At 35.3% G+C, this 25,343-nt stretch overlaps 2 protein-coding genes across 5 annotated transcripts; one reads left to right on the top strand and one right to left on the bottom strand.

The window, feature by feature from the left end:
- The first annotated feature begins 4,318 nt into the window (after nt 1-4,318).
- LOC107840046 (meiosis-specific protein ASY3) lies at nt 4,319-14,559 on the top strand. Of its 4 annotated transcripts, none has more exons than XM_016683772.2 (11): nt 4,319-4,396; nt 8,704-8,794; nt 9,074-10,567; nt 10,662-10,800; nt 11,879-12,013; nt 12,148-12,208; nt 12,351-12,500; nt 12,572-12,630; nt 13,134-13,268; nt 13,633-13,724; nt 14,129-14,559. In XM_016683772.2, exons 2-11 carry the CDS (start codon nt 8,750-8,752, stop codon nt 14,198-14,200), a joined length of 2,382 nt encoding a protein of 793 aa, XP_016539258.1. In that variant the 5' UTR covers nt 4,319-4,396; nt 8,704-8,749; the 3' UTR covers nt 14,201-14,559. The 4 variants fall into 4 exon arrangements, with proteins under 4 accessions (XP_016539258.1, XP_016539250.1, XP_016539266.1 ...); XM_016683764.2 differs by lacking the exon at nt 4,319-4,396 and adding an exon at nt 7,972-8,192; XM_016683780.2 differs by lacking the exon at nt 4,319-4,396 and adding an exon at nt 7,974-8,192 and having other exon boundaries at nt 8,704-8,782.
- A 925-nt stretch (nt 14,560-15,484) lies between these two features.
- Nucleotides 15,485-22,539, bottom strand: LOC107840038 (charged multivesicular body protein 7). The gene is made up of 8 exons (XM_016683753.2): nt 22,163-22,539; nt 22,012-22,068; nt 18,995-19,165; nt 18,381-18,563; nt 17,398-17,528; nt 16,938-17,106; nt 16,682-16,811; nt 15,485-16,071 (listed from the first exon to the last, which is right to left on the bottom strand). Exons 1-8 carry the CDS (start codon nt 22,382-22,384, stop codon nt 15,800-15,802), a joined length of 1,335 nt encoding a protein of 444 aa, XP_016539239.1. The 5' UTR covers nt 22,385-22,539; the 3' UTR covers nt 15,485-15,799.
- Between the last annotated feature and the right edge of the window lie 2,804 nt (nt 22,540-25,343).

Genomic DNA, 25,343 nt, shown 5'->3' on the forward strand with positions numbered 1-25,343 from the left:
GAGAATAGAGTTAGAATTTTTTTTTGAAAAGAAGAGAGAAAAATGTGTCCAAGATGGAATAAAAGTGTCAAGAATTTAGGGTCAGAAAATAACAAAGAAAAAAAGAGTCAAAAGAAAAACAAGTCAGAATCAAGCAAAAAAAGAACAAGCCGCCGGAACTACGCGTGACCTGATTCTCCTCTTTTGAGGGTGAGATACGTAGGTTGCCCTACTCTGGGCTCGGTCCAACCAAATAAATAGTTTAGAATTGCCCAGTCAAAAGAAACTGGGGCATGAGTTAATCCTCATTATTTGAGTCGATTCCAAAAGTTGTAAGTCCTACCTCACTTCAAGTGTTGTTTGGGCCCCATGCCATCCTTTCTTCTAACCCTATCCAAAATTCAAGTTACGACCAAAGAAAGACCTTCAGATTAATCTTTAAGGATGTTAAGGCTAAGCATGCAAGGGATATAATGATGTATTTGGGAACTACTTGTCTTCCTCGGCATAAAAAATCAGAAGAGAAATAAAAATGAGAGAGTCTTATTGGTGAAAACCCTCACGGGCACCATAAGCCAATGGTAAGTTGAGAGAGATAAAAATGAGAGAGTCTTATCAATGAAAACTCTCACGGGCACCATAAGACGACTGTGAGTTAAGAAAAACGCAGATAAGAGAGTCTCATTAGTGGAAAACCCTTACAGACACCATAAGACAATGGTGAGCTGAGAAAAAAAATGAGAGAAGCTTGTTGGTGAAAACCCTTCAAGGCGCCACTATCCGAATGGGGTCTTAAATGCAATTGACCTAAGGAAAAAACTCAGTTTCAAGGCCATTAACTCAACAACAATAGATAAAACGTTTGGATGAAAAGATCAAGCTACTTAATCCAAAAAGCATGGCATAATCATTAGTGTTGACTGTTATTTTTATATAATTTTTTCGTTTCTTTATTTCAAAAGGGGACATTCATTGTCTTTTCTTTCTTCTCTTTGTTTTTATTTTATCTTTCTTGAGTCAGTTATCCAAACAAAAATTGTCATTCTTTTTTTCGTTTCTTGTCTTTGAGTTAAGTCCGTGTCAAAACAAGTGAGAAAAGATTTTAAAACTGGCTACCAGCTTCTTTAATTACACAAAGTAAGACAAAAGCTAGCACATGAAAGAGACATGATTGTGAGCCAAAAAAGGCCATGTAGAAAGTTTTGTCAATAGAGAAGTCAGGGAACTCATGGAAATACCAAGGTTGAAAGGGTCTATCTGAGAGGCATGGCAAAGCAAAGATACTATGTTTGTTTTAGTCACTCTTAATAATTTCAGTTCGGGTCAATAATTCAGTAAGTCAATGATATATGCTAATGGTTGGAAGCAAGGTTAAATGTGACGAGGCCAAGAGCGATCCCGTGAAAGCTAAAGCCACAAACCAGCCACCATATTTTAAACTCACAAGTTTTCTTTGATGAAACATGAAACATATTACCTTCAAAGAAAGGACTTCAGAGCATAAATATCAAGGGCTGCAATGCCTCACTTCTACAAATTCAGGAAGCAAAGTTGTTGCATATGTTTGATAATCAAATCATGGTAAAAAATCATCATCCTATATCCCTCGGAGACACACTTTCTTGTCTAGGAATTTCAATTTTCTTTTGCTAGGTGATACACTTCTTAAATTGAACCATCGTTCCTAGGAGACGTACCTTCTAGTTGAGTCATTCACCTTGACTTTTGGAAGACGTACCTTCTAGTCGAGTCATCTCCCTTGATTCCTATAAGACATACCTTTTAGTCGAGTCATCTCCATTGATTCCTATAAGACGTACCTTTTAGTCGAGTTATTCCCCTTGATTCCTATAAGACGAACGTTTTAGTCGAGTCATTCCATTTGATTCCTATAAGACGGACCTTTTAGTCGAGTCATTCCATTTGATTCTTATAAGATTTACCTTTTAGTCGAGTCATCCCCTTTGATTCCTATAAGACGTACCTTTTAGTCGAGTCATTCCTTGACCCCTAGAAGAGGTACCTTTTAGTCGAATTATTCCCCTTGATTCCTATAAGACGTACTTTTTAGTCGATTCATCTTCCTTGATTCCTATAAGACGTACCTTTTAGTCGAGTCATTCTCTTTGATTCCTATAAGATGTACCTTTTAGTCGAGTCATCCCCTTTGATTCCTATAAGACGTACCTTTTAGTCGACTCATTCCCCTTTATTCCTAGAAGGCGTACCTTTTAGTCGAGTCATCTCCCTTGATTCCTATAAGACGTACCTTTTAGTCGAGTCATTCCCTTTGATTCCTGTACGACGTACCTTTTAGTCGACTCATCTTCCTTGATTCCCGTAAGACGTACCTTTTAGTCGAGTCATTTGATTCCTATAAGACGTACCTTTTAGTCGAGTCATTCTTTGACCCCTAAAAGACGTACCTTTTAGTCGACTCATTCCCCTTGATTCCTAGAAGGCGTACCTTTTAGTCGAGTCATCTCCCTTGATTCCTATAAGACGTACCTTTTAGTCGAGTCATTCCCTTTGATTCCTATAAGACGTACCTTTTAGTCGAGTCATTCCCCTTGACCCCTAGAAGACGTACCTTTTAGTCAAGTCATTCCCTATGATTTCTATAAGACGTACCTTTTAGTCGAGTCATTCCCTTTGATTCCTATAAGACATACCTTTTAGTTGAGTCATCCCTTTGATTCCTATAATGATGTGACTTTCACAAAAGTCCTTTGATGATAAACTGGGGAAAAATTTAATTCTTGTGTTTGGAACTTCACTTTTCTGGCATATGAAATCTCTTTATAATTGTCTTTGTTTGGGATAATTTTCTTTTTAGTTTTGATGTGATTTCAGGAGCCCGCCTGAAGAACAGGGCGAATAAATGGAAAGTGAAGCAGCAAAGTGAAGAAGTTGAAAGTCAAGAAATAAGGTGAAGAAGTTGAAAACAAAGCAATAAGGTGAAAATTTAAAAGTTAATGGATTAAAAAATAGCAAGTCAGGAGCTCGCCTGAAGAACAGGGTGAAGAAATTGAAAGTTAAGCAACGAGGTAAAGCAATTGAAAGCCAAACAATAAGTTAAGGAAATTGCAAATCAGGAACCTGCCTGAAGAATAGGGTGATGAAACTCAAGTCAAGAGTCCAACAGAATCTGTATAGATAGGATTTTTGTAATTTCATTTATGTTTTAAATTGTAATTTTTTATTTTGAGGTAATGACAGAGCCGCGGACCGGAACTTCGACAGCGACCTCACTCGACTCTCCAACTCGGTTGTCCTTTTTTCTTCTGTTTCTCTGAATAATGGTCAGGACAAAATTTTGTCTCGTTGTCTACTTCTTTATATGAAAACACTTTGTGTTTACATTCAAAGGGGGCATGATGTAGACACCTAAGTTTGTCCCTCCCGAAAATCCAAGTTATCTATTTTTACCCTCGTCTTACCATGTATCCTACCCCGTGTAATAATCTCTTTACAAATGAACAAAAAATAACTAAATAACAACCCCCTAACTAATTTTATCTCATCCTAACAACCTACCTTACCCCACCTCCTACCTCACTACCCTACCAACCCCATACCCTACGTATCCCTTTTACTTTTTTTTCTATTGGTAACAAATTCATAACAAAAAATATCACACCAAGACAAAACAGGACCCCACAGATATTCCCCATAACAGAATAATATACACCCTCAGGATTTTTCATTTTTGAGGGGACTACACAATAATTCACACTAAATTACTCATACCTCACCATTAGAATGGACATAGACACCAATACTACAAAAAGAGATGGGGGGCCCACTTGATTGGGGGGGACTGATTTCCCTTCACTCACACACCTCACTTTCCATTGATATATACATACACTCACTGGTAGAGAAGGGGGGAGGACATACACATATCATCATCTTTCCACGGATTAGAAATCATAGGGAGCAAATACAGGGAACTCACGATCACACGGGAAGGATACAGATTGACGCCATTTTTGGGGGTTTCTTCTTCTTGGAGCACAATTCACACACTTATACACACATAGTGAGGGGCAAGTTATGGAGAGACAGTGAGTGGGAAAGGGCTTTTGAATGCATACAGAGCAGAGAGATCGAGAGAGTGAGACGGAGATCGCTGAACTGCTTTTCCGGTGAAACTCTCGCCGGTGACACTAGAATCATCACCGAGAAAGTTCTAGTGATCTCGTTCCCTCCGTACTCGCGTCCAGAAGTTATTCACGATCCCGTTTCCATCCAAATCCCATCGAAAGATTCCGTTAAGCCCCGATCGACTCACATAATCAATTTCGGGCCTCACTTTCTTGATACCGAGCTGGATTATTGATCATGATTGGGGTTTTCTTGTTCGAGTATTTTGATCTTCGGACTTCTTTATTATCAACGGAATCGGTCTATTGAGGTCTATTTCTTAACCTTTTTCCTTTTCTTTGTTTTGATGGGTTGAGTTGGCTATTAGCATGTGTTTGTTGATTATGTTGTTTGAGCTCGCTTGATGTTCATGCATTAGATAACGAAATATGGAATGATGTTTATTTGTTGTCTAGATGTCGTTAATAGAATTGATTAAAGATTGTTGAGATTGTATTTGTGAATCATGGAATTTGGAATTAAAAAAAGGAATTTGAGGGGTAGAGTTACGAGGTTGATAAAATTGTGAATTTGGTTTAAGGTTGGTTTTGTTGTTCTTTTTTATTTAATTCGGAATAAGCATGAATATTGTTGGAACACGATGGATCACGACATATGGAAATGGATAGGCGAATATAGGTTCGGGTAAGCAAAGTTTAGGAATAAGTGCTTCGTGGGATGTTTGAATGTGAAGTTGTGTGTTGAATATTTTCTAGTTTATCGCACTCGATTGAAATGTATTCATTTGGCCGGGGGATACTCCGAGAAAATTTATATTTGTTATCGAGGAATGTCCCGCAAAATTGTGTATTCAAAAGGAGGTTCGTGATCAAGGCCCGAGGCGTCGGTTAAAGCATTGGAGAGTAGTTTAGGACTAGTGTAGAGAGTAATTTATATTTCCTCATTTCTTCTATTTCGGGTTGTAATAATTGGACCGAACACTATATCTTTGGACTTGTTTTGTCTTGTTTGTTTGATTGATTGTTTGGTATTTTTATGTGGTTTATACATCCTTAGTGTCGAATTTAGTCGATATGCTCCACCAAACGATCGTGGTCGAACCACAAGATCGAGGGGTGCCTAACACCTTCCCCTCGGTCAACAGAATTCCTTAGTCGGAATCTCTGTTCGCGGATCAGTTTTAAAGAGTCAAAACCATTTTGAAAAGAATTTTCAAAGGTGACTTGGCACACCCGATTATGCCAAGTGGCGACTCTGAGTTTTAATATAAATAATCCTTTTTCAAAATAAATTTTCATTTTGTCACTTAATAGTAAAAACCCTTTTGAACCTTAAAATCCAAAATCATATCTTTTGGAGTTAAAAAAAGGGGTGTGACAACACTCACTGTCATAGATGAAGAGGAGTCAACTTAAATGAAATTAGATAAAGCTAATTGATCACAATGCAGTGAGTAACTTATTAATTTCTTTGGCCCATACTCCCATTTGATGTGAAAACGTTGGGAATCAAGAGCTGTTTTTAATTGTAAGTGTACTCTAGGAAAGTTACACAGTAGTTTATAAATAAACATGATTATATATATGTTGGATAATGATTTTGGTTGTCATGTTGATTTCTTTCAAATCCGACACTACATCTATTCTTCTATATTTTACAGCAAATAACAGAAGGAAGATAATGAATCATGATATACCATGCATGATAAATTGCATTATCAATCTTTGTTAACCAATAAATTAATAGTCATATTTTCATTGTTTATTTTGATTTACTATTATTTGTTTTGCAAAGGAATTCCATATATACTTCTTCTTTTCTGATTTGAGGTGTTTGGCCAACAACCAAAAAAAATAAAATTCGAGCAACAACAAAAGTACTTTTTGGCATCAAAATAAGGTTTCAAATACAATTGACAAAATACATAGACAGATCTCTAAATTTTTTTTTTTTTTGTATTGACACCTCAATTAGGTCCTGTACCTAACCTTTCATTAAATATGCTAATTAAGCACTTTTAAAAAAAAATAAAAATTAAAGTGCCTTAATTCCACACTCTGAAAAATGCACCAATAAGAGAAAGATAACTCATTTTAGTCACAAATAATTCAATCAAAAAGTAAAAAAAAATTGCAAAAATAGTTATTTTTAAGAAGAAAAAATACGGTCTTCTTCTTCTCCAAAACACATGGTCTTCCTCTCCTTAAAAAAAACCCCTCTTTTTTCATAAAAAAAGAAAAAAAAAACTTCATTACCTCCATCAATTTTTTTTTTATAATGGTTAGGACACAACCAACAATAGTTGCAGGAGGGCACCATATATTTGTAACAAGTGTCTCTGTGGGGCCTTTTTGTCGGTACTCTTTTTCGCTTTATTTTCCTCCATTAGCTCCTTATTTTCCTCCATTAGCTCCTTTTCTCTGTCTCATTATTTTCCTCCATTAGCTCCTCTTCTCTATTTCATTTTTTTTCGTGTCTCCAAACTCTTCTTCCTCTTCTTTATTTTAATTCTTTTTTTTTTTTTTTGTATTACTACTTTTCACAAATATTAAATAGGTAAATGGATGGCTAAGTTAAATTTTATCAAAATGAATTAACACTAATCTGGATTACACCTATTTTTTTAAAGTATTTTCTGATATATTTAAAAGATGTGACTTTTTTCTCAATTTTTTTGAATTAATTTTTAGACTTTATAACTTAAGATTTCTATACATTGAGTTAATTTCTTTATGAATTTTTGCACCTTAAAATCTTCTTAAGTCCTTACAAAAACATAATCAATTTCATTTTTAATTATTACAAGGATAAAATATAAAAATACAATAACAACAATAAACCCAGTGTACTCCCACTAAGTGGGGTCTGGGGGTGGAATGTACGCAATCCATATCGCTACCTCCAAAGAAGTAGAGAGGCTGTTTCCGATAGACATAAAATATAGAAATAGAGTTAATAAAAAAAATAATTGAACAACTTTTAATATTTTTGTTCTATCAAGCCACTTTTTATTTCATAATCCTTCTCTCGTTTAAGAAATACAATTTAACTTTTTTACCCTTAATAATATATTCATTATATTACATAAATACCTTTTTAAAAAAATGATATTTATGTGTTAATTTAAAATTGGATGACTTCTTATGTGACAAATAAATAAAAGAGTGATTTATGCGTGATAAATTTAGAAGTTAAATAGATTTTATATATAAAAAAATAAAAAATATTTTTATATGATAAACTCAAAGTTGAATAACCACATATAAAATTATTTAGAATTTTCTCAGTTTAAATATCTAATTTTTCAATCGTTCAAATCTTAATATTCACCTAAAACTGCCAGAAAATTCAACCACCCAATGGGTGATAAGTTTTTACTCTACATTTTTATTTCTTACTTATTTTCATCTAATAACTACAAATAATTAAAAAATGATCAAGGTCGACATTACTAATTTTTCACCCTGATTTATCCGCGTTATTTGATTTTGTGAAATCAAATAACAAGTATAAAACAAATTTAAAAATAAAAAGTAAGACATGTCCATAAAAAAAAAGTGGAGTGAGAAGGATAATAATAACATGCATGGCCCACAATGCGCACTTATCAATTAATGGGAGCCTCACACAAATATGACATGGTATACCTCATTTACCATAAATTTTTTTTAACTATAATGACTTATAAGCCCTCTAAAAGAAAGCAAGGAAATGGTAACTTGTGGCTTTTGTTTTTTAAAAAGTCAAAATTGACTTTTTTTAAACAATTTTAAAAATTACCAAATGTTTCTAAAAACAAAAAAATGACTTAAAAGCCATTTTGACAAAAAAAAAAAAGCTTATCCAAACACCTTCTTAGCTTTTTTTTTTTTGGTGTTTTCAATTTGAATCCAAATTTTTTATGATCCAACATGTGAAAAAACAAAAAATAATTCAAACGGGTCGTTAAGTGATGACACGCGCTCCATTGTTTCGTCTTTCCCGCCTCTTTTATCACACTGATCACGCCAAATCACCTGTACGCTACCCATTTCCCAAATTTCAAAATCCTTTGCTCATTCTGGAGCTTCGAGGGGCATGCTGAATTTCGTCTCTTCTCATTACTGGTAAGTAACTCACAATATCTCCATCATCGATAATGCATGTAAATTTAGAGTTCACCTGTTTTTTGATTTTTTTTTTTGCCCATAGATTTGAATTTTTTTCATCTCTGGTTCATCTTCTTTTCTAATGGAGCTTTAAATTAGCATTTCGTTTGTGGAAGGGAAAGTACGTACTACGTAGTACTGAAAATTCTTCTCAGTTAAGCGATTTGGAATTCCGGATGGGTTTTGAAACTGGAATTGTTGTATGTAATCTGCTGTAGATACCTAAAATAGTTAACTAGTTCTTCTGGAAGTTCTCAGTTATTATCTGTTCTGCAGTTTTTTTTTTTTTTTTTTTTGTGTGTGTGTGAAAGAGAGAGCTCGGTGGTCTATGGAGCTTAATTTCATTCTATCTGAGTATGTCAGTGTGGATATGTGCGTTTGTGAAGGCAATTAGCATTACATATAAAGTATGACGGTGTAATTTGTTGCTTAAACTTGATAAATCAACCTTTTCTGCTTTCATTTTCAGCACTTAGGTAATTTGGTCACACTTTGGATCCGCTGAATTTGCTGCTATGGAGGTCATCAGGAAGCCGAAATTACGAGATGTGAGTGGTCAGGTTGCAATTCGAATCTGGGTTAATTATTTTACTTGAAGCAATTTAGATTTCATTTGAATGCTGTAATGGCATCTCGCCGGAAGCATATTTCTCTGTCTCTGTTGTCTGTTCACTTTTTCGATAAGTTCAAATTTCTTCGTTTGTCAGTGTTATGTGGAGTTTAATTTTCAAAATTTCTTACAACGATAAAGGCCGATCCTTCTCACTGAGTGGATCTGATGTCACATTGATATGCTTAGAAAGCTAGATGTTGAAATACTTGTATTTTGTCCTTGTCAGGACCTTGCCGGTGACACTAGGAGTTTTGGCAGCAATTACCTCCAACCCAGTCAATCTAGAAAGATGTCCATTGGAATTGTGATAGATTCAGTTGCTAAATGCAGAACACAAAAAGTAAAGCAAGCTGAAGATCAGGCTCACTTGGCAGCAGTTAAAATTTTTAGCAAAGAGACATCTGGTGACGATGGAACAACAATGACTCAGAAAACTTCAAGCAACGGGAATTTTACAAATGACAGAAACAAGGAGGATATACAGAGCACTTCTGCTATCAGAGATCAAAGAGAGTCCACAGAGCTGCAGACATCTCCTTGGATATCCACTAAAACCCTCCAACATGAACAAACTTCAGAGGCAGTTGCTCCAGTAGAGAAACCTTCAGTTGCACAAGGTGTAGTTGAGATGTGCAACGGAGTGGAGGTAGGAGCAGCAGAGTGTACTTTAAGGTCTTTCTTAACTCAGACAAGGACTTCGCGGTTTGACAAATCCAAGCAAGTAAAGGAGGATGCAGCTACAGAGACAAGGGAGAAATTTGCATCCAAGGTTGGGCTGGAAGACATGCCTGAGAAAGAAGTCAAAGGAAAAAATACCATAGCAAACGCAGGCAATGCATCTTTAAGATTAAAGCTTCAGGAGATCTTAGGAACTGTTTCTTCTCCAAACAAGCAGAGTCCAAATTCTCCAGTTCTCAAGCAGGGTGCAAAAGTCTCGAAACCAGAACAGAAAGACGGTGGAAATCATGTTGGTGAACCAAGGCAAAATTCAGACACTATAGAAAGTGATACTCAAAGTCCTGAGTATGCTATTAGGAGACCAACTACTCGTTCTTTAGCTCGAAAAAGGGCTCCTACTAAGTTGAAAGCACAAAATATACAGAGACCACCGGTATGCAAAGAGGACCGCTTAGAGAAAAATGTCTTCCTTCCTAAAGATCCGTTGTCTAGGACATTACGTGATGCTGGCACTGATAGTCCTTTGATGGTATATGAAAGGAGAGGCAAGAGGAAGAGTCATCACGTAGAAGCATCTAATGTCTGTGAGCAGAATAATGAAAGGAAAAATGAAGACACAAGCAATAATTGTAAAAGAGTGCCAGTTCCTAAGAAATTTGTATATCCTAGTGATGCTACTACTTTATTTCAGGAGAAAAACGACGAGATGGTCCAGCCAGATGCTGGTAATCTAGAATCCCCTGTTGTGAAAATGACTGAGCAGCTGAGGAATCTGCAAGAACATACAGATAAGAAAGGAAACACAGCAGAAAAATCCAAGACGAAAGCATTGGACTCGGAGTCTGATAAACAAAGCCCAATTTTTGCTTTGAAAACATATAGCAGAAAATCTTTTTCAGGCTTTGCGTCAAGAAGCAATCTGGGGCAACTACATGGTGATGGTCATGAAAATATAACATCAAAATCTGAGGGCATTTGTAATGTCAAGAGCTTTGCTGGACTTAAACGAGAATATAAGTCCAATACACCGGTTGAATCATCAGTATCCTTTTTATTTTGACTCAACATTTGTAATATAGTAGCTGATGGTCGTAGATTGTAGTAATAAATTCTTGATTTCCTTAATGAATGTAAAGGATGATGAAGGAAATTTGGAAAGTACTCCATTTATGGAATCAAGACGTATCATTGAAGAAGATACACAGATCAAATTTTCTAAACCATCATCCATGGAAAGTGACCCCGAGGACACTGAAGACAGTTCAAATGTTCAAGGTCAAATTGATGCTTTATGATTCATGTTCAGATATTTATTCATCGTAATCCTTTCAGTTCCCTTAGTTTCTTTCAAATGTAACCATAAGTCTACAGAAGATCCATACTGGATATAAATTACATTTGCTGCTGATCTACGCCCTGACATCAGATTTTCCTACTTTATGGATGTTGTCTGCTTAACTTGAAATAGTTTTTGCGTGTATATAGAAATGTGTCAACAGCCAAGATGCACGGAGGCAGGAGTTTCAAGTAAAATTTTTGCTTGGGTGTGGAGGAGTGATGTGATTATTTTATGTGTATTACCAATGGGACGAAAGTCCCTTCTAAACTTTGTAGTTCGTGTAACTTACTTCTGTTGGCAAAATACAGCTGCCTTGCATACTTTATGCCATTCACCCTGACTGACACTTGGTGTTTATCAGTGTGACTGATGATCATCTATTATGATTTTTAGTTGTATTTCCCTCTTCCTTCACTTCTTATGTGTTCCGCTCATTTATATCTTATCATGGCAGTTTGAATGGTAATATAATGCCAGCATTTTGCTTGAGTAGTAATATACTAAGCTCCTTAGTCATTTATGTTGTTCTTCTCTAGTTTAGTATGATTATCCATTGGTGAAATTGAAGAGATGCACATATATTTCTTTTATGCCTCACCTGCTTAGGGAGAAAGGAAAATGCACATGAAAATTAAGTTTCTAGTCTTGTGGGAACTTTTAAGATCCAGAGAGTGTTCTTTTGCCACTGGATAGATTCTTCACCAAAGAATACAGAATTTAGTACTTGGTGCTTGCTACCTGAAAAATAATACAGTTAGTATTGATCTTCATTTGAAATGAATATTATTTGATTGATCTTCTGACTGACTGAAGAAGGGACTCTACCTTTTATTAGTAACTAGGTTGTTCTGCTGACCAACAACAACAACATACCCAGTGTATTCCCACAAAGTGGGGTCTGCTGACCATCTTAACATAAAATAATTTTCTTATTAGTATGTGATCTTTTGATCTAGCCTCCTTGTTGACTGAAGCAAAATCAGTTATTCTTGTTACTTTATGATGTCTATGCAGCTGGTATACAGCCAACACCATCTCCTGAAATTTGTAAAACCAGGAAACGACAGGCTCCTCGACCAAACAAAAGGCTCTTCAACAAAGGTTGTGCTAATCTTTCTGGAGTTGGTCTTGCTGCAGCCTCTGCTAAAGGTTTATGTCCATTAGTTCAAATCTCTGCTTGTCTGATGGATCTTCGTGTTATTCCTTAAAATTACTACTTCTATTCAGTTACTCATTCCCTAAAGGCTGTCTCTCTCTGCTCCATATACATATGAATTCAACAGGAATTGATCGTAGGAAGTTTGAGAGGCATGTAGAACAGAATGAAGAGGATGCGCTAACTAGGTACTTCTTGTATTTTCTGAGTGAACGAATTAAAAGCTTTTCTTCAGCACAGAGTTCTCTTTCCCGTGAATATGAACTAAAAATCCTTCAGCACTGAGTTTTATGTTTTAAAATTTCATTGAGCTTCAATATCACTTTGCAGTGCCATCACCTTATTTGCTTTCTCATTAGAGAAAATTAGAAGCAAATTGAAGTCTGTGACTAACCAAAGATCCGCTGAGATCCTGACGTCAGCTGCTGAGAAAATACATATGCAGTTGCAGAATGCTGAATTTCAGATTCAAGCAGATATGTAAGTAGCATGAAATGACAGTAACAATTTGAAAGATTCTTTCTCCTTAGTATGACTTTGCTCTGTTCCAGGGGGAGAATAACCAGTCTGAATAAATCAAAGAGAAATCATGTAGAAGAAGTGCTTCAAGGTAACTTTTTAACAAAATATTGACAATTTACTTGATATCAACTGCTTCTGTTCTTCTTGAACATGGTAGCATTTTGTTCAAAATTTGAGTGCATGAAGCAGCTTGGTTCTGGTTCTTCCTATTTGTTATGTCATAGAAAGGTTTTTCCATTCTCGAGACGTTCTAACCTGTTTGGCCAAAGCCCGTAGGACTGAGTATTATTCTGCATGTGTGAGTTGTGGCACATTGTTAACTATCACCTTGACTGGATCCGTTATTTTTGCCTGCCATAAATCTCAGCATGATAGTCTCATTTTTCTCATTTAGTACCGGTTTTAGTTATACAGATTTTTGTTCATTGACATGATGAGCTTGTGGAATTTGTTCCATCTTCGACAAATGCAAATGCACGTGGAAATTTGACTTTCAAGTTTCTTTCCTGAGTTCTCTCTGATTCTATCTTTTCGAGGACTATATGGTTCTTTATCTTGCTTGAAAATTAAATACTCCGAATTACCTTGCAGAGAAACAGCAACATCTGAATGCTATATATGAAACATTTAAAGAAGATGTCACTCGGCATCTCCAGGATTGCAAGAGCACACTTGAATCTCTAGAAGCACATGAAGTTGAAGTGAAAGCAACTGTGGAAAAGAGAAGTATGATGAGATCTTCTATGAACTTTGCTGAAGTCTTTATTTCATTATTTGGAGCCAGTAATTGTCTATATCTTGAATAATATTTCCTCTATTGCACTTTAAAATATCTGGACTACAGGAAGGCCAGTAGTTGATGACAGCATGTTATTTCTTTGCTATTTAAGCAATATGTTAATTTCCCATGACGTATTGTTGCATATGCTTGCTGCACTTATATTTTGTGAAACTAAACATTGATGAGGAGCTACAATTATATATTGGACCCTCCCCAGACCCCACTATGTGGGAATACACTGGGTTTGTTGTTGTTGTTGTTAATCATGAGGACAAGCTAAATTTCCGATGTTTGATTTTCATTCTGTAGAAGCATCAAATAAGAAGCTGCTTTTGGAAGTGGAAGAATCAATTGAGACTCAGCTTGATAATGCTGAAAGAAGGGTTTCTTCGGTCCACCAGGTAAGTATTCTTCACTCACAATCTGGAGAACATTATAGATCTTATACACTTGGATAATGACTTCAATTATCTATCATGTACACGATTTCAATTTGCCGTTCCTGTGCTAAATAAAGCAACGAAGACTTTTAAGAGTCAAATTGTTGTATATTAAATGTGTTGTTCCATGTCAATTGCCATGTTTGCTATGGGGCAAATTTATTTCAACACATTATTACTGAATTTTACTAATTATAACAATGAAGGTCAACTATTTTTTATCACGTTAAAGTAACTGAACTTTAACAACTATATAATTGTAACGTCACCGTTCTGCCACCTGGAGAACTTCATTGACTTTGAACTCCAGAGGATATAGAATGCGTGTCACTTGTGCTCTAACTGCAAGTTTTTTGTTTATGTAGGCGGCTAGGGAGAAGATGCGTCAGCTGAAATTTGTGGTTGCTGAATGTTTAAAAGAGGGTGTTCTTGGTTGATGGTCTCGAGGTCTCATGGATTTTCAGAACATTGCTCTTAACAACATTTTTACAGAAACACAATTCCTCGATTCCTTTTGTGTAGCCTGCGTGACAAAATTAGAAATTGGGCCTGTTATGTTGGTTCCAATACTCTTCAGTTTTAGCTAAAGACTCGTACAAATGGTCCTTATCATAGTTATAAACTCTCTCGAGCTAATGACCTTGGTTCATGATCCTTCAATTATTTTGAATAGAGTAAAAGGTTAAATTACGTATAGGAGAGTGGCTTATGTGCTTAGAGTAGAAATATTGATACTTCAAGTATTTGACAGTAAGATTAGTAGTTTCTATCGTTAATCAAATCATATGTTACATGATATTTGTTGCTAGTGGAAGGTGACAGGTATCCTGTGTATTTAGTCGAGGTGCGTGAAAGCTGACCCGGATATCACGGTTTAAAAAAACAGAAAAGGTTGCTTGATATAGTTCCTTCGCAAACTAGAATGACTCAAAAACAAAACTTGTAGGAGATTGCAGTAGAATTTGTATTGATTAATCATGCGTTAGGTACTTCGGTAAAAATGCACCGCTCTATGATTGCCTATAATTGATATTTTTCAGATCCATTAATGCAGTGCAAGGATCATTATTAATGCATTCAAATATTACTGACCAATTGCATACAAGGTTAACATTGAAAAAACATAATCAATGAAGACTTGCTAAGTTCATTATTCTTCCAGGACAAGCGGTCAATGAAGATTTACCAAGTTAAATTACTTATGTTGAATGTTGTTTTTAATCCTCAACAAGGTTTTCTTTTGAGTCTGACAAAGTTAAAGTAAAATATGAGACAAAAAAATAGGAAGCACGATTCCAAATGAAGAGTGTGAAAATAATTCGTGTAACGAAATATCCATGCATGACATATAAAAAATCTTAACTAGCACGTAACTACCAGTCTAGCACAAAACGTGAGAAATTTTCTACTATCAAGGGAAGTGCTTCATTTTGGGAGAATTAGACTTCAAGATTGATATCATCGAGCATGTCACCCATAGATTCCCCAGCATTGACATCGTTTGACATGTCAATCTGACAGCTCTTCAAATCATGAGCTACTTAATCCCTTCTGTTTCATTTTCTGTTGTTATTTGGCAGGACAAGAAGCAAAACACCTGAATCTTGTAATCTTAAAAATGTGAAAATACACCTTCAGAACTTATAGTCATAAACTATAAGTGTGCATGACACACCAAAAAAATGCATTTTGAATAGTTTTATAATCTAAAACATGCGATATCAATTTGTATGGGAGTGTCATTGAGTAAAATGAAAATGTTGGAATTAAAAACTTACTAGGTAGAGAAGACAACGTTCTTTCGGACACAGATTAAAAAGGAAACTAAGACACAAAAACTGAAATAGATGGAGTAGAACTATTTGATAATATACATCATTCACATATTAACTCCCAATATCTAATCGACAGTTTTTCACGCATCAATTATGCCCTGATCTCTGAAGACCAAAGGTGCGCAAAATATCAATCATGGCACGGACTACCAGGCATCACAGTACAAAAAGGGGAGAAAACAAGATCCTAACTGCAATTGGCTATGACAGCACAGCTTCACGACTGACATCTTTTGACGAGGCACCCATAGACTCCACAGCATGTTTTGCCTTCGGGTCCTTCCTTGCATGGTGTGTGAGATGAAGGTTTGAAAGAGAGTCACTCAGTGCATCGGCAGTTTCCTGTGTTCCTGCTACTACAGCATCAACCCCGGAGGATGTTTGAGTCGGTACCTCAACAAAATTCAGTTCTAGCTGCTTCAGCTCCTCTTCAATATCTTCATCCTCAATTTCTGCACCTGCTGCATTTGCTCCTGAGGAAGAGCCAGAAAACTAGTAGCTTTAGTACAGAAACAAACCAAGCTAAACTCATAAGAATATTATTCAGATTACAAGATATGTCCAAATTGTTCAGTTTATCAGTTGATGAGGCAATATCTTCACGCACAAAGGCCATGTTAAGTGATGACCCGTCCCTGATACCAAGTTGAGATTATATGTTAACATGAAGGTTCATCATTGTCCATCAGTTTAAAAACTGGGACAGATGTTTCCAGAAACAGCCTCGATCCATTGTTGGTTTTGGGTTTCTAGTGAATAGTATATAAGAATATTCACTACCATTCTTACCAAATGAGTTAACTATATATGTTTTCTCTTGAATTTTAATACTCCCTCCATTTCAGACTTGGCATGAAATAAGAAAGTAAAAAAGACTCTTGAATCTTGTGGAGTTATAATTACATATATGTAGAATGTACCAAAATGTCCTTTAATCTTGTGGTAAACATGTCATGTGTAAAGTTGAAATTAAAGAGTTCCCAAAAAGGAAAGGGACATCCTTTGAAATGGACTAAAAAGGAAAGTAAGACTAAACATATTGAAACGTAGGGAGTATCTGGTAAGATTGGGACAGATATCTACCTAGAATGTCATCAATCTGCTTCTGCGATTCAATACACTCATTCAGCTCCTGTAGACACAACTCAACTTCATCATAATTGATCCCATTTTCCTTAATAGCCTCTGTGCCAATTCGAATGGCTTCAGCAACCTGCCATTAATCAGGGTTAAGTTTAAAGTTGTCAAATCAGTTCAAAAAGGATTAATAGGGTCATTTGTAACTTGTCAATTTTGGATTAGACCAAGCAAAATTTCACATAATAAAATATCAATCAACCTCCTTTGAGGCTTCTGCATCAGCAATAACCCCAAGGACTTCTTCCACTCGGTTTAAAAGCGCTGTACATTTTTCTCTGCTCAAAGAAGCCAGCTTCATCTCCCTCGAACACTTTAGAGCCACCTGTTTGTTCCCAAGTTTTAAGGAAGCTAAAGCAGATGCTCTAGACCTGTGCATAGAACAAGCATCCTAGTTATTTTAGGTTAACTTTGAAGAACAGCACTACCTAAATGAGCCCCAAATAGAGCCATTATAATTAGTAAGAGCCTTGCAATACACTACGTTGAAAAAATTGGGCATTTTTTACCCTAACTGACCACAGGGAAAACACTTATTTTTCGCACTTTCCTTTTTTGGATGAAGCAATTATTTTGGGGGATTTAAACAACAGAAACATTTATTGGTGGAATCTCTTCTACATTGTAATTAGCATTAAATAATGGAGGATAATAGTCCTTACCTTTTCCAACGTTGATCTATCACATTAAGCTGATGCTCAAGTTTCTCTACCGTCGAAATCAAATGCAGCACATCAAAATCGAGACTTGTTGTGCCAGAAAGTGCTCTTTCTGAAAGAGAGACTTTCACTCCCTGTATGGAAAAACTACATCCATCCATATTACTAGCAGTGTTCCAGGACTGGTGAACCAAGCTTCCAATGATTTAACAAACAAAAACAGAGTTGAATATGGCAGTACTAAGAAGCAGTCAAGACCTCTGGAAGACGAGAGCTTTAGGTACCAACCGTAAACGAGAAACAAATAGCAACCAATTATTATGGAATGGGAATCAATAAAGATTGTCAGACATCCATATACAATTTTCTTGATTGCTACAGGTATAAAGTCTGTTAAAATAGCTTAGTGATCTATTACTTCAAAGCAATATACTAACTCGTTCATTGCACTATACTTGTTAGGTTTTGGACTAGAAAGTGTTAATACTTTAATACATCAGGTATGTTTTTTTGTTAAGTGGTAACTACAGGGAAGAAGTTAAATTTGAACCCAAACAATAGGGATGCTTTTTTGTCAAAAACTCAAAAAAATACTGTTGTTCTCGTTACAAAAATAAAATAAAAATAAAAAGAAAAGTTTCGCCATTTCCACCCCCTCTCCGTATAAATTTCACAGTAAAGAGAAAGGTGAAAGGAGTAAAAGTAAATGAGAAGAGGCAAGGTTATTTCCCTTGCTATACATGAAAGTAAAGCGAGAGGGAAGTTAAAACTGAGGGGTGGCATACAACTACCAAAATGGAGAAAATAGTACATCTCTTTTATTTCCCTTCCAATTGTATCAGATTACTAGCCATAAATGATGACAAGTCCTTCAAGGAGAAGTGATGAATTTCTCTCTCATTCACCCTTTCAGTTCCCTTTGTGGAACCAAACGTAGTGTTGATACATGAAATGTAAATGGAAAACAGTATTCCAACTAACATTACCTCCATTAAGTCCTTCTTGTTTGTTACAAGGTACTTTGCTTTCCCGTGTTCACACAAGTGATTCAAGACTGCATGAGCTTCCTTCAATCCGCCAGAAATTTCCTGGAACTTCCTCCATGTAGTTACACACGAAGCTGTCCAGTGGCTTTCCGATAACGCTTGGACCACTTGAAGAGCCTTTTCCTAGTTTAGTTTTTTGGGGTAGCGGGTTGAAAGATTAGAAAATCCAATAACCATTTAAGAGAACTTCAATGAAATAATTACTAGGGCTATCTCAAAAAGGAAGTACAGGAAATAGAGCCAAGACAAAAAGTAAGGAAAACCATGGGAAAAAAGAAAAGATGAACAGAAACCAATGAAAGCACAAAAGGAAAGAAAGAACAAAGACGACATTTAACATCATAAGTATAGGATATAGTGATAGACAGTCTGACATACGCAATGCTTGAGATAAGACCATTCATATTTCCACTAGCCTCTTTAGTTTCTAACAAACAGTTTTGGTTTCACACGGGCTTTTTGGAAGGATCAGTTTTATATAGATGACATCCCCCCCAAATCTGGTACATAAAGATGAATAATATCAATGATTATTTTAAGAACAAGACAATTACCTTCAGTAACACAGGAATTATGTAATAGTCTTCGGCAAGCTTTTCTTGAGTAGAAGGTCTCAGCAGACCTCCCAAATTTACTACTCTCCACAACATTTGAGAAACCCAACCACTAGCTGGATCAGCAACTCCCAGATTCCGCAATAGTTCACCAGCAGTATACATTTCAAGCTATGTAAAGAATAGTATCGTCATACTTCTGGCTGATGCATTGTGTGGACAGACAAATGCATGGGGCAGGAAAGAATTTAATTCCAGCGTGAACATTTAAAAGAGGTACTGATTCAACTTATTGGATTTTAAGATAATTTGCTTACAATCTCTTTTGATGATTAATGATACTGTTCAATTAATATAATTTTGATATATTTTCATGCAAAAGAGATTGAATCAGAAAGAACAGAAGGCAGGGTAAGACGCATGTATAACAGAGTATACTAAAGTAAGAGGAAAAAACAACATAGACTAATGAAAGATCCCTTCTATCCTAACAGCAAACAAACCTTATAGAATAATTCATTGTGTTCATCTAATTTATCGTGAACTTTATTCCTCCATCCAACTTCATGCAACAGTCCGAGATAAGCTTCATTTCTTGGTTTTCTTTTTGTAGAGTGGAAGCTTCATTGCTGATTTTTTTTCTTGCTCTTCCTATGTTAACCTTCTTATTAGCTCTTTCAAATTTGCATTTTAATGAGCTTGCCTCAGTGTTATCCAAACTACTTCTTTTAAATGTTGTCCAAAACACTTTAATTGATTCCAATCTGAATCAGGCAGTAATACAGTTATTCCATGTTCTTATCAGTAGTTCTAAGAGGCCAACCATTGATAATGTGAAACAAAAATAGAAGAAGAGAATTCGTGAATAGGTGACTTGATTATTCCCTTAAGCCATTAGGGTTTAACTAACCTTTAAAAGAAATATAAACAAAGAAAAAACGAAGAAAATAATTGCATTCCTACAAAATCTCCTAGTTACCTAATTACAGGGATACATAACTCTTTCCATATTTACATTGTATTACATTTTTGCCATTAATACATAACTCTTTCCATATTTACATTGTATTACATTTTTGCCATTAACAAGTAAAATCAAATTTTCAGTGTCACTGTCCCATTTAGTCTTGATACAGCTAGCAGCTAGAATTTGCTTCCTGTTACTCATCTTCATCAGTATCACTAAATGAAGAATGATCTACCTAGGTTCTTATACACCTTTCTGCAAAATGAATAATCTTCTGCTGCTAACTTCCTTCCACATGTGTACGTCTTCTTTAAGTCAAAAAGATACATTTCCGACAATATAAAATGTTTTAATACGCACTTTGCCCAGAGTCTCCTTTTTCTTTTCTTGTCTTTAAAGAAAACACAAAGCAAGCCCCTAATAAAGCAAAACTGACGGTGATTAAATTACTAGAATCTTCTTTGGGGATTTCTTAGGGTCTCATTACTTCCATGCTTAGATTTTGATGAACAGTCACCATTAGAGGAATCACAACTTCCAATTGGGAATCAATATACTTTCTATCAGGCAGTTAAGCTTCCCATAGTTGACCAGATACTCTTCTTCTACTGTTACCGTCTGCTTTTCCTTTTGATATAGGTCTCGAAGAAAGTTTGCCATCTCTATAACAAAGCCTTCCTCTTCTGGCAAAAGTGCTGAAGTTAACTTTATCTATCATCACAAAATTCCTTTCATCCTTCTCTGTGACCATTCACCAAAATCCTAATGCTATGCCTTTTATTTTTGAACAGTGGTGGCTGGACTAAGTTGCACGCACCTCAACAGTTTCACCAGACTTCTATATTCTCCCACCAATACATGTACTAGATAACTCAATCCACCAGACTTCTATATTCTCCCACCAATACATGTACTAGATAACTTAAGCAAGTTGATAGAAGTCATTTTTTTTTTTGGATCTAGGTTAAAGAATACTAGTTTACCTGAGCCGAGGGTCTACCGGAAACAACCTCTCTACCCTCACAAGTAGGGGTAAAACTGCGTACACACCACCCTCCCCAGATGCCAGTTGTGGGATTACACAGGATTTGTTGTTATTAAAACCCTAGTCTCCCATAATTATCACTCTCTATTGTTTCAATAATGCAGTAAATGACCTTGCTGCCAATTCTACTTATCAGAATTTTATAGGAAACCCTTTCTTTTGTGGTGTCAGGTTGGGTTTCTTCAATCTTCCATCTCCAATTATGAATCAATCACAAAATCTAGCTTCTCTCCAGAGACTCTGGGGACCCAAATTCTTCACTATGTGCCTTGCTTGAGGAAATCTTTCTCGAGATTGGAAAGATAGTGTTTTAGACTGACTAACTTATATTCTCAATCGTGATGTAACTATTATGAGCTATATATGTATATTGTCATTTTGATTTATTAAAAGGTAAGATCTTGAGATAGAGCAAAATGTCTGGTAAGAATATTTATTCGTGAAATAGTATGTTAATTGATGCCATCATATCTCGATATAGAGATTAATGATACGTCTATTGTGTCAAACATTGAAAGTAGATTTTAGAATCTAACACATCAAATGTAAGTTAAGCATTAGATTTTTGGAAAACTTGACTAGTGAAATCAGTATCTCTAGATAAGTGGCATGATCATGTTCTCAATCATATACATAACTTAAACACTACTTCAAGTTGAGGCACAAACTTGAGGATATTAACTTCAAATTCAATTGCTAGAATTTCCAACTCCCACTACTACCCCCCTCATGCTCTTTCGGTCCATCCCAACCAAAAATCGCAAGCTAACTTAGACAAGTATTTGTTTATGCAATACATTTCCAAACCCACCAAAAAAAAAATTGAACATTTACTACTCCATCCAATTCATATTACTCGATCCATGTTGACTTGACACACCCCTTACAAAAGCTTTTTATCAAAGGTGCATTTTACTAAACTAACCTTATTAATAATGCTTTGGGAACTCTAAATATGACTACTGCAAGTAAAATGACATATCAAAATGGCCAAGTAAGGCATACCAGTACTTGATCAAGACACAAAGGAACGAGGCCTCCTCTGTTGAACCACATCTTCACCTTCCATTGACAACACAAAAGAAAGGGTCAATTCTTGTCATCACAAATGTTAGAAAGTAAGACTTAAGAAATAAAAAAAGAGAGGTTGGTTCACCTGAGAAGGACGAATAATGAAGATACGAAGGTGTCGAGCAACTTTGAGTATCAAATCCCTCCAGAATACATAAAGGGACTCCCAATCACTTCTCTGACCGCTGAATGCCTTGAACCTCGCAACGCACTTCACTTCATCATCCCAATCGGCTACTTCTTTCCTCAAATACTCTTCCACAGTAACATCATCCTCCATTTCCTGGATTTTGCCGCCAATCATCATTAAACCCTTTTTCCTTGTTATACCTAATCGGGAATTCAAGTGGCACCTCCTCTACTCTACTCTAATCTAAACACACTTTGAAATACCTCACAAATGGAAGCACAAGTTTCTAATTTTATTTGGACAAACATAACTTTTACTCCCTCGGTTCGTATTTTTGGGAACTAAATAATGATTTAGTAAATGTATCTTAAATTAGTCAATTAATCAATGATGAATACACTTAGTTTTTCATGTAATTACTAATTATTATGTAATTAATTAAAATTTTAATTGAACTTAGTAATTGCAAGGTAATTTTACTTAAATCAATTTAGTTATTACTAATAATGATTTAATATAAATCATTATACATCAAATTAATCAATTGATCACTCTATTTAGACGAATACATTTAATTGATATATAATTACTATGAAACTAATTAAAATTATAATTGAACTTATTAATTGAAAGATAATTTTACCTAAATCAATTTAGTTATTACTAATAATGATTTAATTTGAATCATTTCACATCAAATTAGTCAATTTATCAATCTATTAATTAGAATCCCTTTTAAAAAATTAATTAAGATAATTGAAATCAAATTAGCATTTTCAAAACTTGTTATTCGTTTTTAAAATACAAATCAACCCCCCACAATTTTTCTAATTAATGTGTAATAAAAATAATACAAGAGGCTAATGATTTCCCTCAATTTTGTTTTAAAAAATCTCAAAACATTTCATCTTTTCTCTTTCTCAATACTCAACTCTTTATTCCAACAGATTGCTCAAACCCTTTATAACAGATCAATTTTGTTCCTATTTTCGACCACATCAATTGTTATTTTTGACTTTTTTCTTCCTTGTACCCATCATTTTCTCTCTCTTTGCAGGCAAGAGTTCTATATTTTTAGTTTTTTCTAAAAAATTAGGGCTTTTTAGTTAATGAAGAAAAAGAAGAACTTTAGTTGTATCATTTTCAAGTATGGGTTAACAATTTTGAGTTTTGATGCTAAAAAATGCAAGAAGAACTCGAGAAAATTCTAGTTTGTGGTAGTTGTTGTCTTAATATGGTGGTTTATGTAAATGGAGTATATTTTCTGAGGAAAATATAATTTCTTCTTGTTGTTGTTCTTGTTCTCGAACATTGCTGTAAAAATTACACAAACTCAAACTTTGACCTTTTTCAAAAATTGATAATTTTATCTTGTTGTTTGTGTTGTTGTATCGAATCACTTCACTTGGTATTTGTTGGTGTTGTTAATGAATGTTGGTGTGTGTTGTTGGTGTTCTTTGTTTGTTTTGTTGGTGTTGTTTGTGTTCTAAGTATGTTTTATTTTGTTGGTATTGTTGGTGTTATTGTTGATGGTGTTAGTGTATTGGCAAAAACATTGATGTTATTTAGAGTGTGTGTGTGTCTGTGTGGTGATATAGAGCTTGGTGTTCTTGTTCTTGTTGATACATAATGTTGGAAACAACTATATATCTATTGGTTAACTGGCTTAAATTATTATAGCAATGTCCCATCTGCTGGAATAAATTAAAGCAACTCTTCCAACAGATGACCCACCTATTGCAACAGATGGGTCATCTATTGGAAGAAATCAAAATAAATTATCCAACAAATGACCCACCTGTTGCAATAGATAGGTAATCGGTTGGATCAAACCAGTAGCTAAATTATTTTGATTTCTTCCAATAGATATCTGTTGCAACAGGTGGGTCATCTATTGTAACAAATGACTCATCTATTGCAATAGATAGATCATGTAACGACCCATATTTCGGGCTAGAATATAGACCGTTATTCCTACCCGTAAATATTCCAAAAGCCTCCCTATTGATTGAGTCTTGATGAGCGTCTGAAATTTTGTTTGGATTTTATTCCAGTGGCTCACCGTGATTGGGCCGTGTCGCGGTGAGAATAGTGATGCAAAGGCCATCACATTGCGGTAGTGGCCAAATTGATGTTTGTCCAATTCCAGTGGGTCACCACGATTGCATCGCATCACGGTGAACCCCAAAACAACAATTGTCATGAACCAATAAGTCACCGTGATTCCACCGCGTTGTGGTGGGTATCGCGATGACACGATCACCGCATTGCGGTGAGCCTCAAAGACACGATTTGCTCAACAACTTTTAAGTCCGAGGGTAGTCTCGTCTTTTTCCGTACAATTCCTAACTGTATTATCTGAGGATTAAAATATTTTTAGGGCAGATTACGCCCATTTTTACTCAAAATTATCAAGAACAAAAGAACCTTAACCTCTTTTCCAAAGATCTAGAGCCTATATTCTATGTTCAAGAATTCAAGAAGAGTGTCAAGATTGGAGTTTCAATTCTCAAATTAAACTACTTAAGGTACATGGGGCTATCCTTAAAACTCTATGGACATAAATTGTGGTTTTATCAATCTTTGAAAACACGATATGATGTTTGTAACAAGGATTTGAATAATTGTTTTGAATAGCCAAGTAATGGAAACCTTTTTATTGATATAAATATATTGTTTTGGTCTTGAGGCCTCCCCTTGAAATTGATTTTTGTACGTATATATGTAAGTATGCTTTTTCAGTTTATAAAGATTAAATTGAGACCATGAATGATTAAACCCCTCTCATGTTGCATTACTTCTTGACTTCACATGTTATGGGTTGTGACATTGCATGATTGAAAGCATGAGATAAGTGTTTTAAATATTGTTATGAACTTGATCTTGTCTATGAATTGAAGAGAGGGGATTTCGTATCATACAAGTGTTTTATGGTTTGTAAATGCTAAATAAGATTATTGAAGGAATTTCATGGTTTATTACACGAGGAGAGACCACCATGGGTTTGTGAATTAAAATTGAGGATCTTTGCCTATGTTTTCATGAATTTCACTATGTGCATCTTCATATACTATTTGAATAGTTTGGTGGTCTGAGAATAATGTTTTAAAAGAGAAGACTACAACATGATAATGTA

The sequence above is a fragment of the Capsicum annuum genome, chromosome 1 (assembly GCF_002878395.1).
Source record: "Capsicum annuum cultivar UCD-10X-F1 chromosome 1, UCD10Xv1.1, whole genome shotgun sequence".
In the NCBI taxonomy this organism is placed as follows: domain Eukaryota; kingdom Viridiplantae; phylum Streptophyta; class Magnoliopsida; order Solanales; family Solanaceae; genus Capsicum; species Capsicum annuum.

Coding starts and splice junctions, on each gene's coding strand:
- LOC107840046 (XM_016683772.2), top strand. CDS start 8,750: ATGGAGGTCATCAGGAAGCCGAAATTACGAGATGTGAGTGGTCAG. Junction 12,631..13,133: donor TGTAGAAGAAGTGCTTCAAG/GTAACTTTTTAA, acceptor ATTACCTTGCAG/AGAAACAGCAACATCTGAAT. Junction 13,269..13,632: donor AGCAACTGTGGAAAAGAGAA/GTATGATGAGAT, acceptor TTCATTCTGTAG/AAGCATCAAATAAGAAGCTG.
- LOC107840038 (XM_016683753.2), bottom strand. CDS start 22,384: ATGATGATTGGCGGCAAAATCCAGGAAATGGAGGATGATGTTACTGTG. Junction 18,564..18,994: donor TAATTCCTGTGTTACTGAAG/GTAATTGTCTTG, acceptor AAACTAAACTAG/GAAAAGGCTCTTCAAGTGGT. Junction 17,529..18,380: donor ACAAGAAGGACTTAATGGAG/GTAATGTTAGTT, acceptor TTTTCCATACAG/GGAGTGAAAGTCTCTCTTTC.